This window comes from Equus przewalskii, chromosome 19 (genome assembly GCF_037783145.1).
Source record: "Equus przewalskii isolate Varuska chromosome 19, EquPr2, whole genome shotgun sequence".
Classification (NCBI taxonomy): Eukaryota; Metazoa; Chordata; class Mammalia; order Perissodactyla; family Equidae; genus Equus; species Equus przewalskii.
The window spans coordinates 45,837,485-45,853,087 of record NC_091849.1 but is presented as its reverse complement, the minus strand read 5'-3'; the positions used below and the strand labels follow the sequence as shown (position 1 = coordinate 45,853,087).

Below are 15,603 nucleotides of genomic sequence, written 5' to 3'. Positions count from 1 at the left end.
CCATGCCCATTCCTTTACATATGGTCTATGGCTGCTTTCATTGCGCTGGCAGAGTTGCGACAGAGACTGCATGACCTGCAAAGCCTAAAATATTTACTCTCTGGCTCTTTACAGAAAACGTTTGCCAACCCCTGCTGCAAAAGCTGGCTTTACACACTACCATTAGAGCATGTTTGGCGAGTAGGTGGATCAAGCAATCCTTAGGTTTTGATGAATCTGGAAGAGAGTCTTCAATCTTGATTTGCTGGGTCACCTCTGGACAATGACTCAGGGAAGTGGCGGTTAAACGTTTGAGCCCTGGAGTTAAATAGGTCTCGGCTCAAACTTGTCACTTTATCAACTGTGTGACCTCTAACAAATTACTTAATCTCTCTGTCCCTCAATTCTCTCATCTGCTAAATAAGGACAATGTTACCTACATCACAGAGTAAATGTGAGGATTAAGTGAGATGATTTAGCACTTGGCACAGTGCCTGGTACATCATAAATGCTCCATAGTTGTCTCCTAAATGCAGCTGGTTCTCCAGTTTCTTCAGCAGCTCAGTGGAAGTTTAAGTGATGGTACAGATGGCAATCATGGAGAGCACACACCTAGTCGTGGCAGGTTTGCGGAGCTCCTGTCAGGAGTAGGTTCGTGGTGATGTGCTGTCTGAACAGACGCCAACTGAGGGTGCTCTGACTGGAAGGAGGATTTCAAGGTCCAAGAAAGGCTCTGCCAAGGGTTCCCCAAGGGATGGACTTGATGGAAAGGGTGTTGATATAGGTCAACTTCCTCTGCTTGGCCTTAGGGTTGGCCCTCAGTGCCTGCTGCCATCATAGATGCTTAGGAAATGTTCACTGAATGCCTGTTCTGAAAAAAGACTAAGATATAGGAGCAAACAGAAGTTATTTGTTTTGGGTTTAGGATAACGCAAAGGGGAAGACGAAACTCTTCATGTGTTCGAAACTTTATTCACTCAATAATTCATTTACTTATACATTCAACGAAAAGATTTTTGAGTACTTTGTGTTATGCCAGGCACTGTGGAGGTCACACAGTGTCCTTGACTTCAAGGGGCCCATACTCTAGTAAGGAGAGAGACAAGAGAACAGCTTCAGTGTCGGGTGAGGGAATACTATAACATATAAATGCTTTCTTTTCTAGAAAAGAAAAAGATAATACATGTGGTTTATTCCTTTTTTAAGGGGTTTTTCATCTTATGTTTTGGAATCCTCTTGGATGGTAAGGTATGTATGTTCATTTCTCTCTTCATCCCCAACCCATGCATCCAATCCTTCCCCTTCAACTCTGGGGCCCTCGTTCATGTGGTAAGAGGGTGGACTACGGGTACTTGTTAAATAAAATTCTGTAACTTTACAAAAGGCAGACTCAGTCAAGAGACAAGAGAACTAAACACTCACTGCTGATGATAAAGCCGTATGGAGCCAATCACAACTTATAATGTGAACATTACAGAAGAAAAAGAGAAATTGTTCTTCTTGTTAATTTTTCTACCTTCAGCTATGGTTTGGCAATAATTCAAGAGCAAAAGTACTTTCCTTAGGGGTGAATTTCCTTTTTCTCCTTTGATTAATTTATCCATTTACTTAGAATATACTGAAAGAGATATCTACCTCTATATTTGTAGAGTTTTATATAGTAAATATTAAATAATCTCTAGCATTAAATAAAATTCCTAATGAAGGACGATCAATGTAAATGAAAGATCAAGAAAAAAAATTAAAAATAAACTTGTTTCATTATTTTTCCAAAGCATTGAGCAATTCTATTGAGAGGTAAAGACAGTAAGCTAACAGACATAGACTTTGTTGTAATAAGAAGACAAGGATATTTTATGATTAGCACAATTGTTGCACATGCACAAAACTCTTGTTTACAAAGAGGCAATTTTCTGTTCCTGATTGGACTAAGTATTCCCTTGTTTGCACCATTCACATGGTCAGGAAACTTCACTTCAAAGGTAAACTTCAGTTTAGGAATTAGTGCCAATTACTAACGTCTAGAATCTGAGTCATTATGGCTTTTGGTACTGTTTTTATTTGTTTAATTCTGGATTTGTTTATAGGCAAAGAAAAGAAATAAAAGAAAGTAAATGCTTTCATCAGATCCTCATGCTTGTGGTATATTAAGTGCTTCCAGAAAATACTACTGTAAAATCACAATTTCTGTGCAGTTTTGTTCTTGATTTGATGTATGATGGTATATGTTTATCTCCTCAATATTTTTTTGTTGCCCTTATAGCTGCGACAACTGCTGTTCAACAAGTTGTCTCCTTTAAGCTCTTGGAAGCATGCATCAAAGGTAATTCTCTCCTGCTACCATGGAGCCAATGCATGAAGTTCCAGTTTTGCATTTTTCTTTTTGTGCAGTCCCACAGCAAGCCCACTTTTGTGTAAACCCCTTGAGTTTCTGTCACCATTATATTCCTGGTATCTGGCACAGTGCCCAGCACATGGTCAATACTCATAACAGAGTTCTTGAGTGAGCAAGCAAGGGAATGAATGAATGAATGAATGAATGAATAAGAAGCATGGAAAGCTTCAAGGATGCTCAAGCATTGAGGTCTGTGGGTGCTATCATGAGCAAATGCCTTTGAACAATATCGTTTGCTTTAGTCTGACTTGTCTCCCAATATCCAGAATCAGGAAGGCCCATTTCTCTGCCTGACTTTCTGGACCTCCTGCAGACCATTTTTCCTTCTCCAGAAAAGTAAAGGGTGAGGGTTTGATTAACTTCTCATGTAGAAAATACTCTCTCTGAATTGTCTCTCTTAAGCTGGTATAACTGACACAGACTTGCAATTTGAAGCTCTGAAGTCTACAAACTGATGAGTTTGCAGGGAAACAGAGGATTTTCGTTTCATTCTTTGCCATAAAAGTGCAATCCACAGAAGGAAAGTCCAGTTAGAAACAAAATACCTGCATCCATAGTTTGCATTTTTGATGTTAATTTAGACTTTCATTTTTTGGCAAAACACTGAGGGCCTTTCAGAAAGTATTTTAAAGCAGAGATTTCTGTGTTGGATAAAAGTCGACAGAGTTAAGTACATGAAAACCTACACAGATGTTTAAAGATTTTTTACAAGGGACAACATAACCTGTTGAAATAAAAAACAGTGAGGAAATTAACCTTTGACATGAAAAAATTTTCCCAGGTTTGCATTTTGAGGTAGAGGACACTGCTGAGAATTAGGCAGCAGTGGCCCCTGAGCAGACAGACCTGCCCTGTATTTCGGATTCAGTGACCAATTGGTTTCGTGATCTTAGGAAAGTCACATAGTGTGTTTTGCTTTCAATTTTCTCAAGAGTTAAAATGAAGCGTTGGACTAGTTACTCAAAGCGGAAGTGCTAACGTTCTGTGATTTTGAGTTTATGTTGTGGAGAAATAAAGTCCCTTGAACCAGAAAATGTGAAACTAGCAAATCATTCACTACTCTTAAGACAAGGCGGGAGCTACAGCACAGGTGGCTGAATTACAGACCACCTTTAGTTAATAAAGTGAGACAGGACAGCCCCCACCCTCCAAAGCAGGAAGTCAGAATTTTTCTCATTTGAAAACCAAAGAGTAAAACACCCAAAAGTAAAATCAAGTGAAAACAACAGTAAAGGTCCCTGACTGTTTTTTCCCCTTTTCTAAAGTAAAGCGTGGACACTTCACGAGGCAACAGCGGTCGGGGAGGGCTCTGCGTTTTCTGGATGTGCACCCCTTCTCCGTTGTTTTCAAATCACATGGCAATAATGGGATTTTTGTTTTCTGATTAGGTGTTTCATTTGCTTTAAAATAAATGTACATTTGGCAGAAGAAAAGATGAATATTTGTAATTTTCTGAGGGAGTTTGAATGAAAAAGCAGGAACTCAGATTAGAGTGGTTGAGGAATAAGGCGAGGAAGAGAAAGCTCAGCATGGCTGCTCCTGTCAAGAAGGTTGCTTATGAGTGAAAAGAGGGTGAAAGTGGTAACTGGATGCAGACATGGGACCTGGAGTAACAACGTTGAGCTGAGCTGCCAGGATGTGAGCAAGTCCATACGTTGGGAGGGAGAAGCCAGCAAAAGAGAGTTTGAAATTAAAAGAGAGGGAGGTTAACTGAGAGAAGAGGATTCCTGGGAAGATGGATGGAGGGCTGGGCTGAAGATAGAGAGATTAGCTTCTTCCCTAGACAAGGAAGTATCAGGCTGATGCAGATTCCCATCAACATGTACAGAGTGAGGTCATGATGTTGAGAGAATTTAGATCTGGATACCTTTTTTTTAAAGTAAGAGACATGGCCATCCACGAAGCAATGGGAAAAGGGATGATGAAGTAGCGATCTTGAAAAGAGCAGTGAAAATTTGGATGGTTGGCTGAAGGGAATGGAAGAAGAAACTAACGATGTTCTCAGCAAGGACCTTCCCCCAAGCCGCCATAACGCTGTATAGACCCATAATGTGGTTTATCTCAAAATCCTCTCCCTGCTGCGGGCTCAGGGCTCCTTCTTGGCCCTTCCATTGTCCCTAGCTGTGTTCTCTGTGACTCTTCACCAAGAGGTAGGCTTTGGTGGCCTCTACAGGCTCCCCTCCACAAAGAAGGGATTTCTGTATTCTTAGTTCCAATGACTCAGGTCCTATTTTTGACCAATAGCTTAAACTCGTACAACTTTACACGCCCAAAGAGGTTGCTTTTTCTCAGGCCATGTAGAGTCCTTGAGAGTGTTGCAATCTAAGATTCTTCTCTCCAAATGGGGCAGGATGCCGTTTTAAATGCAATGATCATCACTTTAGGATTTTTCTTGAGGGTTATAGTATTATATGTTTACTGAGCTCTAAATTCTAGAAAATCAATTCTTTTACTTTGGAACTTTCAGACATTTCTCATTCCTGTCTCTATGATAATTTTTTTTCATAGCTTCATGTGGGATAACCACTTAAATATTTCAGTGAAAATCAGGAAATGATCACTGGGCTGTCTATGGCATATAACAAGAACCTATTTCTCCCGTCTTCATTTAGCTTCTTTTTTTTTTTTTCAAAGATTTTATTTTTTCCTTTTTCTCTCCAAAGCCCCCCCGGTACATAGTTGTATATTCTTCGTTGTGGATCCTTCTAGTTGTGGTATGTGGGACGCTGCCTCAGCGTGGTTTGATGAGCAGTGCCATGTCCGCGCCCAGGATTCGAACCAACAAAACACTGGGCTGCCTACAGCGGAGCGCGCGAACTTAACCACTCGGCCACAGGGCCAGCCCCTTCATTTAGCTTCTTAATGACATGTTCTGTAGTAGGAAATGGAACTCATTCCTTCCAATATTCTTGGTGTCTAAAACAGTGTGTGGCACACAACGGCACTCAATATGAAACGTTAAATTAGTGAGGAAATCAATTAATGAGTGGGAAAAGGATACAATGTATCTTAACACTTTTATTTTTCCCAATAAGTGCATGTTCTTTATTTGAAATATTTTATTTCAGTTTGATAATTCAGTTTTAAAAATTTTGAACTGTGTTTCACCTCTGCATCAGTAACTAAAAGATTATTCATAGAGAGATTTGAATGTGAAGATGAGCGACACTGAAGCAAAGCTTTATTGAAGGCCATTTTTACTAGAAGCATTGTTTTTCCTTCATGGGTTCCTCTTCAAATGATAAATGTGTGAATCAAAGAAATGTAAGTGTGGATGTGAAAAAGGATAATATCTCCTTTAAAACTATTGTCTAGTTTATTGTTAAAAGTTGTGAGAATATATAGGAACACAAGATTCACTTAGAAATAAGTTCTTAAGCATATTTAAATAGATCAAAGCAGAGGAAAGAGTAAGCAAGTAAAGACTCTAATTTCTTGAAAAGAGAATAGTGCACTACGTAAACGGAGTACAAGATCGCTAATGACATCCAGAAGTCAGGAAATGCAGACTGTCACTAAAAGAATACTACTAATGTCCAAATGACTTGTTTTTCTTTTATGCAGCAAAAATCATCAGATTTATCTGCCAAACACAAATTCGCAAAGCCTTTCAACCCATTGCAACACAAAGGTAAGTTACAATAAACCAAAGGTTATAAAAGGTAAGAAGAAGGAATATGAGTGCATCATATGAGGAAAATTCAATGGCAACTTTAAGAAAATATACGTGACAAGTGTGAGGACATCAGCCAGCCACATGTTCAGAGTTCATCTGGATGATGCTCAGGGCTGACAGAATAATGTTGGAGATTTGACACTCATGGAGACTAGCAGGTGTCACTTTTAATTTCATCACTAATTACTGCCATTTCCTCAGTTAGATATTACATAAATCTGTGATATTAATCATCAGAGCCATGCGGTGAAGGAGTGTGGTTAGACTAACAACAATTGTGTCCTTACTGGAGAAGCAAACTCTTGTGCCAGCTGCTGGGCAGTGGGCTTGGGGCCAGGTGCTTGTGCCCTGATGTTGGACATATCTTCCTCCCTAAAGTGTTCCCAGAAAGGGAGGAGCCACTACATGGTATGGGCGAGAGAGCACTGCCCCCTCCACCTACGACATGCGTGGTTCCTGTGCTCATATATTGGCTGTTGCTAAAGACAATGATATTCAGCTACTGGAAGACTGATAGTTAAGCACTGCAAATGGTCCCAGTATTCCTGGAGGAGAAGGGTGGAGCATGAGGCTAAGGAAGAGTGATGGCATTCCAAGTTAAGTTGAAATCTTATTTAAGTGGCTCAATCTCATTTCACGTGAATTATGTTAATATCCTTATTAAGGTGGGGGAACAGGCAACTCATTTTAGATTCCAATCAAAATTATTTGAATTCCAGATAAACTTCAAGTGCCTGAACTTGAAAAGTCACCTCCCTCCCAAAATGTTCCATGTGCTCATCTGGAAGCCTTGGGTCCTGTGATCACTGCTGTCAACCAGCCTGAGTGCTTTTACAAATCTCTTTACCTTTTCAGGCATTTCTTCCTCATCAGTAAAGAGAAAAACTAAGAGATCACGAAGGTTCCTTCCGGCAATAACATTCTGTGATCTCAAATCTACTTTATCTCATTTTCCAGCTGAATATCTGAATATCTGACAGATGTGGTGCTTCTCTTCTCAAATGGGAGAAGTCTGATCAATGCAAGCTTCTACGGCATTAATGAAATACTGTGCCTATAGACCAACTGCATTCTCTATCTTCTCCTAACATCTTTGTAAAACTGTCCAGGGTTCTAAGGAATTGCATAGGCTTATATTGATTTTGGTCTCATGCTTGATTCCAACGTGGTAGCAATAATTCTTCTCCTCTTTTTCCTCTCTCAGGCGCTTATGCACTGTCTCACACTGGAGAGTCCACCAGCAACATCATGCTAACGCAGTTTTCAGCAGCTGAATAAGGCTGGGAGCCCTAAAATCAAGGACAATTTTTTGGAACAACTTGACATTTAGAGCTAAATGTCAGTGAAGAAATTATGCTCAATATTAGAAGGAATTTTTCTGATTGAGGAGTCTGGGAGGTTTCAGCGGCTACATCACTGCCCTCTTTATGGTCAGTTAAATGGAAAGATTTATTTCCATGTGGTTTGATTCAAAAGAATTTCTCCATAAATGAAGATGAGCAGATTTTGTCGGAAATTGTGTCAATTGTACCAGCTTCTCACTGCCACAAACTGGGTTTCTTTTTGAATAAAATAGCATTATTCATGAGGCATTTCCAATCATCTGAATTGGAGTAAGAAACCTTATGAAATTGTCTTAGATAAATTCATGGATTATGTTTACCTTCTTATCAAAAAGTCATTGGTGCAAATTTCCTACAGAAAAGGCATTTCCCTCTCAATTTTCCCACTGGAGTTTAGGCTTATTTTTGCTTTTTTGGGTTTTGTCACTTAACTTTGAAAGTTAATCAAAAATACAATGAAATAACTTTATAGCTCATACTCCATTCTGCTGTGAAGATAGAGTCTTGTATCATATCAGGTAATCAGAGGAGTGACATCTCATAGCTTTTGCCATAATCTATTGGTTAGAAGTAAGTCACAGGTCCTGGGCACACTCAAGGGGAGGGGATTTCAAAAGGTGTGAACAGTAGGGGGAAGGGATCATCGGTGGTCACAGACGTGAACTCCCAAAGATAAGGAGTGAGAGAGGAGACAACAGAACTCTGGGAAGCAGGTGGAAAGCAGTGCTAACTGACTTAGCAGATCTAAGAAAGCCAACGGGGGGGAAGCTAAGAAGCAACCTGCTTTACATTGCAGAATCCCTCAAGAGACTCAAGACTAGGCAGCACCAGGTTCCTTAAGAAGTGGGGTGAATGTGGAACTAAACAGTGCAGTTGGCTCAGAGTCAATTTAGGAAACGTTTTCAGCTCCCTCACTAATCCCAAGCAGCCAGGTAACTGTCCCTTCCTCCATCCTAGCAATAGATCATATGGCGATGTGGGAAAAAATGGAGTTTTGGGACTGGGAGACTCCAGAAGCCGTTGAGGGAGAGCTTACCATCCTGGAAACAAGGGGTTCAGAGAAAGTTAACATATAACACCAGCAGCAAGACTTACCTTCTCCAGGCAAGAGACTGGGACAGTGCTCTCTGGAGAATCCGGTCATACCAGGAGAAAACGCTGAAAGATACTGACTTTGGATATTTGCTAATGAAACGCTCACCCAGATCACCCTACAGTTAGGCCAAGAGTCAACATAGCCACCCCATACATAGATCTTCCAATCAGCTCTGTAATGTCCCACACTTAAGAATAACCAAACAGTCACAGATCACTAGGCATTCTAGGAAGGCATCTGGTATTAAATGCAGAAGCCAAAACAAAGAAACAAAACAGACAAAAAGAGCCAGCATGGTGTTATCTAGAATCTTTTTCTATACGCTGACTAGAGGACTGAAGAAGAAAACAGAGAAAGGCAACTTGAGGGAAAAAACAAGACTAGGAGGAGTTGGGGGGAGCGGGGTAGGGATCAATATGGTCCTCAAATAGGATATTGCCTTTAGGAACAGGATGCTATGAAAAAGGAATACTTGGGCAAGAAAAAGTATCTTTGAAACTAAAAGTACAATAGCATAAATAAAATACTTCAGTAGATGGGTTGAAAGATAAAGTTGAGGAAATGACCTAGAAAATAGAAGTATAGTTGTCCCTTGGCAGCCGAGGGGGCCGGTTGCAGGACTCCCATGGATACCAAGCTCCACAGATGCTCAAGTCTCTTATATGAAATGGTGTAGTATTGGCGTATAACCTATGCACATCCTCTCATATACTTTGTCACCTCTAGATTACTTATGTAAATAGTTGTTATATTGTGTTGTTTAGGGAATAATGAGAAGAAAAAAAAATTTGTACATTGTTCCATACATATGCAACCATTGTAGGCCTTTCAATTCAAGGTTAGTTGAATCTGTGAATGTGAAACCCATGGATACAGAGGGCCGACTGTAAAAGAAAAAGATATAAAATCAAAGATAAGAAAATTACGGGACAGGGCCAAGAGTTTCACCATTTGAATAATAGGATTTGTAGAAAGAAAGACTAGAGGAACAGAAGGAAGGACATAGAGAACAATTTTTATTCATGAATGGACATGAGTTTCTCTATTGAAATGTTCTACAATGATGCCCAGGGTGACAGATAGAAACAGGCTCACACTTAGACATGCTATGATCTTTGTTTCCCACCCCCCAAATTCATATGTTAATACCTACCCCCGATGGTATTTGGAGGTGGGGCCTTTGGGAGGTGCTTACGTCATGGGGGTGGAGCCCTCATGAATGAGATTAGTGCTCTTATAAAAAAGACCCCACAGTTTCCTAGTCTCGTCTACCATGTGAGGACACAGTGAGAAATCAGCAGTCTGCAAAGTGGAAGAGGGCCTTCACTGGAACCCAACCAGACTGGCACCCTGATCTTGGACCTCCAGCCTCTAGAACTGTGAGAAATAAATGTTTCTTGTTTATAAGTGCCCCAGTCTATGGTATTGGGTTATAGCAGCCCAAACGAACTAAGACAACAACATTGTGAAATTTTAGGTCACAGAAGAAAAAAAGAAGGTCCAAAAATTTTCAGAGAGAAAAAGTTGTCTTTATATCAAGAGTGAAAATCAGAATATTACCAGAACTCTTCACAGCAGCATCGTAAGCTACATAACAGTGGAGAATGCCTTCAAAACGTTAATAAGTGATTGCAACGGAGAAGCAATTCAGTGTGAGGAAGAATGAAGATATTTTCGGACACAGAAATTCTCGATAAATTTTCCTGCGATGCTTCCTTTCCCAGAAGCTGTTGGGGAATGGACTGTACCAAATGTGGCAATAAACCCAGAAAGAGAAAGACTTGGGACCTCAAAACAAAAGATGCAATAAAAGAGAGAGCAGAGGGAACCCTGGGGGTGGGAGTAAAGGCTGTTACCGAGACAAGAGCTGTGGGGCAGGTCGAGACCGGCTCTGTAGGGGAGACTGCTCAAGAAGATGAAAGCGGTGGGACACCTAATGTATTTGAGTGTGGTTTAGAAGAGATTTACATACCTGGGGGTGGATGGGGGATGGATTTTTGATAAGAACACAGAAATCCAAGCAGATGAAAAACAAAGTGTTACATCTAACGGAAACAAAACGTTGCACAGAACGAGAGAAGCAATGTAATATACTACCCAGCCAGCTATGAGCAGAGTATACAGAGTGCCAGTGATGAAGAATGGTTTTGACATAGCCCAAATAATAACAATATAAGTATATTGGGAAGGTGGAAAATAGGAAGTATTTTTGGGGAGATGGCAAAGAGAACATAATCTTCATTCTTTGTTTTTGGAAATCAATAAAACTAGAAACCAAGAAGAGGCATTATAATCATGTTATTTTGAAGTACGAAAATACATATCAAAAGAAGAAACTAAATCAGGGGCGGGCCCCGTGGCCTAGTGGTTAAGTTCGGCCTGCTCTGCTTCTGCAGCCCAGGTCCAGTTCCCAGGCATGGACATACACTACTCGTTGGTGACCATGCTGTGACAGCAACCCACATACAAAATAAAGGAAGATTGGCACAGATATTAACTCAGGGAGAATCTTCCTCAGCAAAAAGAAAAGAATAAACTAAATCAGTTAAAAGAGATCATCTCTGGGAAGCAGGGATTTATAATTATTTAACTCTTGAAATCATATTGATGTAACTGTGGTTATATATAAATAAATATGTGTGTTTGTGTAAATTGGAGAAAGCATGGGGTACCCTAAAGTTGGAAGTCCCTTTGATTCATCTGCTTGAACTCAGAGGCCACAGTGCTCTCCAAGCTTACGTGGATTTAGTCAGCTGCTTCAGGTCTTTGAGATGCCTGTGAGACCTCCAACTTGAGATGTCAAGTAGGCCACTGGATGTACTAATCTATCGTTCAAGGGTAGATCTGGACTAGAGATATGCTCTAGGGTCGTTAGCCTAGAGATTGTGCTTAAAGCCACGGGACCAGATGGGATCCCCCAGTGTGTACAGGGAAAGAAATGAGGAGGCCCAAGCAGTGAGCCTGGGCACCCCATCATCTAGAGGTATACAGAAGAGGAGGATCCAGTAACAGGAATGAGAAGGAGCAGCCTGTGAAGCAGGAGGGAAACGAGGAGAATGTGACGTCCCACAAGCTAAGAAAAGCATTTCAAGACGGATTTCAAGGATAGCTATTGGGTTCAACACCGCTGAGTCAAGGAAGATAAAAGACCCCAACTTGCCCATTCCAGTGGGAAACATGAACATCATTGATGTATGAATATAACAGGCGCTCAGAGAAAGAGAATTCGCTGTTGGAAAGTTTCACGCTGAATATACAGAATGGAATCGTGTAGCCTTTACCTGGCCTTATATCGGATATGCTCTTCCACATCTGTAACTAGCTATTTTAGAAAGATTAATTTTCTCCAAGTTTTTCTGATGCTTCCAGAACAAATAAAGGGGCTGAGGGATAGTCATTCTGTAGCATCTAGAATTTTCTCAGACTGATGAAGATTTCAGTAAAAGCCCCAAATCTATTTCCTTGCAAATGATTCTTAAATGGAAAGACAGTTTGCCTTTTGTTAAGAAGGCAGTGGGACTGTGTTGTACTTACCTTTGTCAAACGTCAGGGGGCGGACTCTCACCAAGAAATAAGTCCTGGACAAATTGCTCCAAGCTCGAATACGCCTGAGACCCACTCTGGAACCTGAGGGTGTGAAAGGCGTTTTAATCCAATTACTCTAATTAGGAACAATTTCCAGTTGTATTGCTGTGTATTGTACAGTAAAAGAGATTGGGGCGCTAAGAACACAAGAGCTGTTTCAACATGAGGACAATGCCTTGGGTTTATGCCCAAGGGTGCTGGTGAACAGTGAGGCTGCTTCTAAGCAATGCGGGAATTAGCTTTGGTTGGCGTAGGATTTTCTCTGCTAGAAAATCAGTGTTTTATTTAAATCTAGGCTGCCTCAATGGGTTATACCTTATGTACCTCGGGCAAAGAGAGTTAATTCAAGTACGTGGTGCAAAATAGATTGGGAATATTCTGGGCTTTTTGGATTCATCTCTTACATTGGGAGGAAATAGTTTGGCAAGTTTTATATGTTTTGTCAGACATGAGCCACACTTTCATGACTGAATTACCCAAACTCTTCACAGATTCCACTTTGTAGCCAAGGACTGAGGGGTGGAGGGGATAAAACAAACAAACATAAATCTGTCGGCATTTGGAGCAGGGATTTACGAGGCTCTCAAAGGTTCATCAGGAAGGATGAGGGCTCCTTGCCGCTTACTCCTCAGCCCTCACCTTACCACTGGGCTTGCCTGGCACACAGTGTGACTTGAGGAAAAGGGTAAGAGAGAGAACAGAGATTATCAAGCCCTTCCGTATTCCAGTTTCTGTGCTAGACTCAGCAGAGATTACATCCTTTGATCCTCAAAACAACACAGTAAGCTGTGTGTTACTTCCCGTCTTCTATAGATGCGGAAGCTGGGGCTCAGAGAGTTTGGGTGTGGAGAGACGGAACGCAGAGGGAGGAGCATCTGCTCACTTCCCCTGTTTCCAAAGCTTCCCGGCCTTGCTCCACACCAGCAGCAACAGGTCCTGATATTTTGTGAAGAGAGATTTATCCCTTTTGGAAAATATTGGACCTTGAGGCTCTGTTTTAAAAGGATATCATTCCTAACAGTGTACTATGAAGAGATGTTTTCCCAAATTCTCTACTCCAGATTCTCCTGATAACCTGGGCAAGGTGGGGGGAAAGGCTAGAACTTGAGAAAGGAACTAAAACAAGTGATGGGGCAAGAATCCTATAGTTCACTGGTTACCATGAATTCTCCCAGAATTGGTCTACATTTCACCCGGCTTGATCCTAACAAAACATGCTAGTTGATGGGGGCCTGTGGAGCTTTTGTGGGGGCTTCTTTTCTGGGACAGAGTCTTTGGGGTTTCTCTGTATTTCAGTTTCCCATCAGGAGAACCACAGAGCTGCCTTCATCAGATAAACTGAGAGACCCCTCCCGGTCCTGTCTTCCTCTGGTTCTGTGTGTCTTCATAGGTAACACTGTGGGAGAAGAGAAGTTATCACCAAAGAGTGCCAGCCCGAGGGGGTTTGGCAAGGCCTCATCCTGCTGGGTAGGAATGATGGATGAAGACTCGCCAAAGGCAACATTAATGCCAACCAGATGGGAGGCAACACCTCTTTGGTATTCTGACCTGATGCTTGAAACCAGAGCAGAGGAGCGGCCCAGCGTGATGTGCTGCCAAGGAACACATTGCTTTTGTGCATAAGGTTTCCTGGTTCTTAGATCTCAGCCGTGTCCACCAACAGGGCACAGGCAAGGCAGCTGTGAATTCCATGACAACACACAGCCGGGCACTGCCAAGGACAACTCTTTGCAGCATGAAAGCTTCGCCTGGCGCTGACGATAATATGACTTTGGTGATAGCGTGAAGTTGGCTGGGTGGGAGAGCCAGACCCACCTGGCGTCTGTTCACCTGATGGCAGGAAATGTCATACAGTCCCCTCCCCATCAATTTCAAAGGGAATAAATCAGAAGTGGCATTCATGGAATCACTCCAGAAGGTCTGTTGACAATCGTTTACATATTACAGTTCTGCAATAACAGGAAGTGCTCACACTCTGCTTCCTCTTAGACTAGACAACAATTCTCAAAGTGTATTTCTCAACAGCAGCATCAGCCTGACCTGGAACGTGTCAGAAATGCCAACTCTTGGACCCCACTCCAGACCTCTGAAATCAGAAACTAAGGAGTGGGACCCACGTTTTAACGAGCCCTCCAGGTGACTCTGAGGCACACTTAAATTTGGGGACCACTCACTTAGAGAACTTAGAGAGGGGCTGTCTGGACCATGGGCTGGAGATGAGGGTCGGTGGGCTCTGAAGCCTCTCCTTCTGCGGGAGGGTGGGGGTGGGGGTGAGGAGTTCCAGTTTCGTTTTCCACAGCTAACACTTGCGCGAGCCTTAGGAATCAAGAACGTCTTGGTAACAGTGTGAGCAGAGAAGTGTTTCATGCCAGGTGGCAGTATTCTGGGCAATGTAATATGAATACAAAGAAAGAAAAGGGCTTGAGGCCGGGCTCCAACACTGATTAAATGTTTTAATTTGGTTACGTTACCAACCGCGGTCACTTCACCTGTAAGCAAAGAGGACTAACTCCTTGTGAAGTTACTGTTGGGAGCACGTGAGAGGAGTCTGAAAATTCTTGGCATATTGCCTGGTATTTGGTAAGCATCCCAAAATGGTGGTTATTATTAATATTAATAATGCTAGTGTTAACAATGAAGCATAAATTCTGCACTACTTTGTTATTGCTTCAAAGCAGTGCACTTAGAGGACAGATTGTATCTGTATCAGGGACCATAGACAAGGGTTCAAATCTCAGTTCTGCAACTGACACTGTAGGTAGGCTGTCTTACCTCTATTTGTAAAATGGGAAAAATGACAACGGCCTTGCAGGATCATTGGGAGGCTTAAATGAAGAAGTAAATAAGGCAGCTTGTTTAGTCCTTAAATACTATAGGTGTTCAGTAGATTTTCTTTTCCCTCCCTCTTTTTCAGTAGGAAAATAAACCCCTATTTTTTTTTTTTTTTGAGGAAGATTAGCCCTGAGCTAACATGTGCTGCCAATCCTCCTCTTTTTGCTGAGGAAGACTGGCCCTGAGCTAACATGTGCTGCCAATCCTCCTCTTTTTGCTGAGGAAGACTGGCCCTGAGCTAACATCCATGCCCATCTTTCTCTACTTTATACATGGGACGCCTACCACAGCATCGCTTGCCAAGTAGTGCCATGTCCGCAACCGGGATCCAAACTGGCGAACCCAGGGCTGCCGAAGCAGAATGTGCACACTTAACTGCTGTGCCACCAGGCCGGCCCGAATAAACTCAAATTTTTAAGAGTAAGAAGGTCAGTGTGCCAGGGATTCAATCAAGTAAAACATTCTTACTGGGGCATTGTGTCCAGATGGCTGAGAAAATAACTGTTTAAAGGTGAGGGAAGAGACAATCGAGGCTGTGGAGGAGAGAGGGATCTCTTGTGTATATTTCTTTTTCTTGTTCATTATCCTACAGAAAAGTTTAATGACCCTTGATAAGGAGAAAAAAAAATAGCCTAGGAAAGAGAAGGCTCTTAAAAGAACAACTGAACAGTTACAAACCAAAAGAAATCTCTACTTT

At 41.7% G+C, this 15,603-nt stretch overlaps 1 protein-coding gene across 3 annotated transcripts in view; it reads left to right on the top strand.

Moving 5' to 3' along the window:
- The window catches only part of ADGRF1 (adhesion G protein-coupled receptor F1), a 38,048-nt gene extending 30,410 nt beyond the window's left edge, over positions 1-7,638 (top strand). For 2 of the 3 annotated variants that reach the window (XM_008536760.2, XM_070586195.1), the window contains 4 exons: positions 1,186-1,227; positions 2,243-2,302; positions 5,939-6,005; positions 7,255-7,638. In XM_008536760.2, the coding sequence (XP_008534982.1) occupies positions 1,186-1,227; positions 2,243-2,302; positions 5,939-6,005; positions 7,255-7,328 (243 nt within the window). In that variant the 3' untranslated portion in view covers positions 7,329-7,638. Of the gene's footprint in view, positions 1-1,185; positions 1,228-2,242; positions 2,303-5,938; positions 6,209-7,254 lie in introns of all 3 variants that reach the window. The other variant, XR_011530117.1, reaches the window with a different exon arrangement.
- The last annotated feature ends 7,965 nt before the right edge of the window (positions 7,639-15,603 follow it).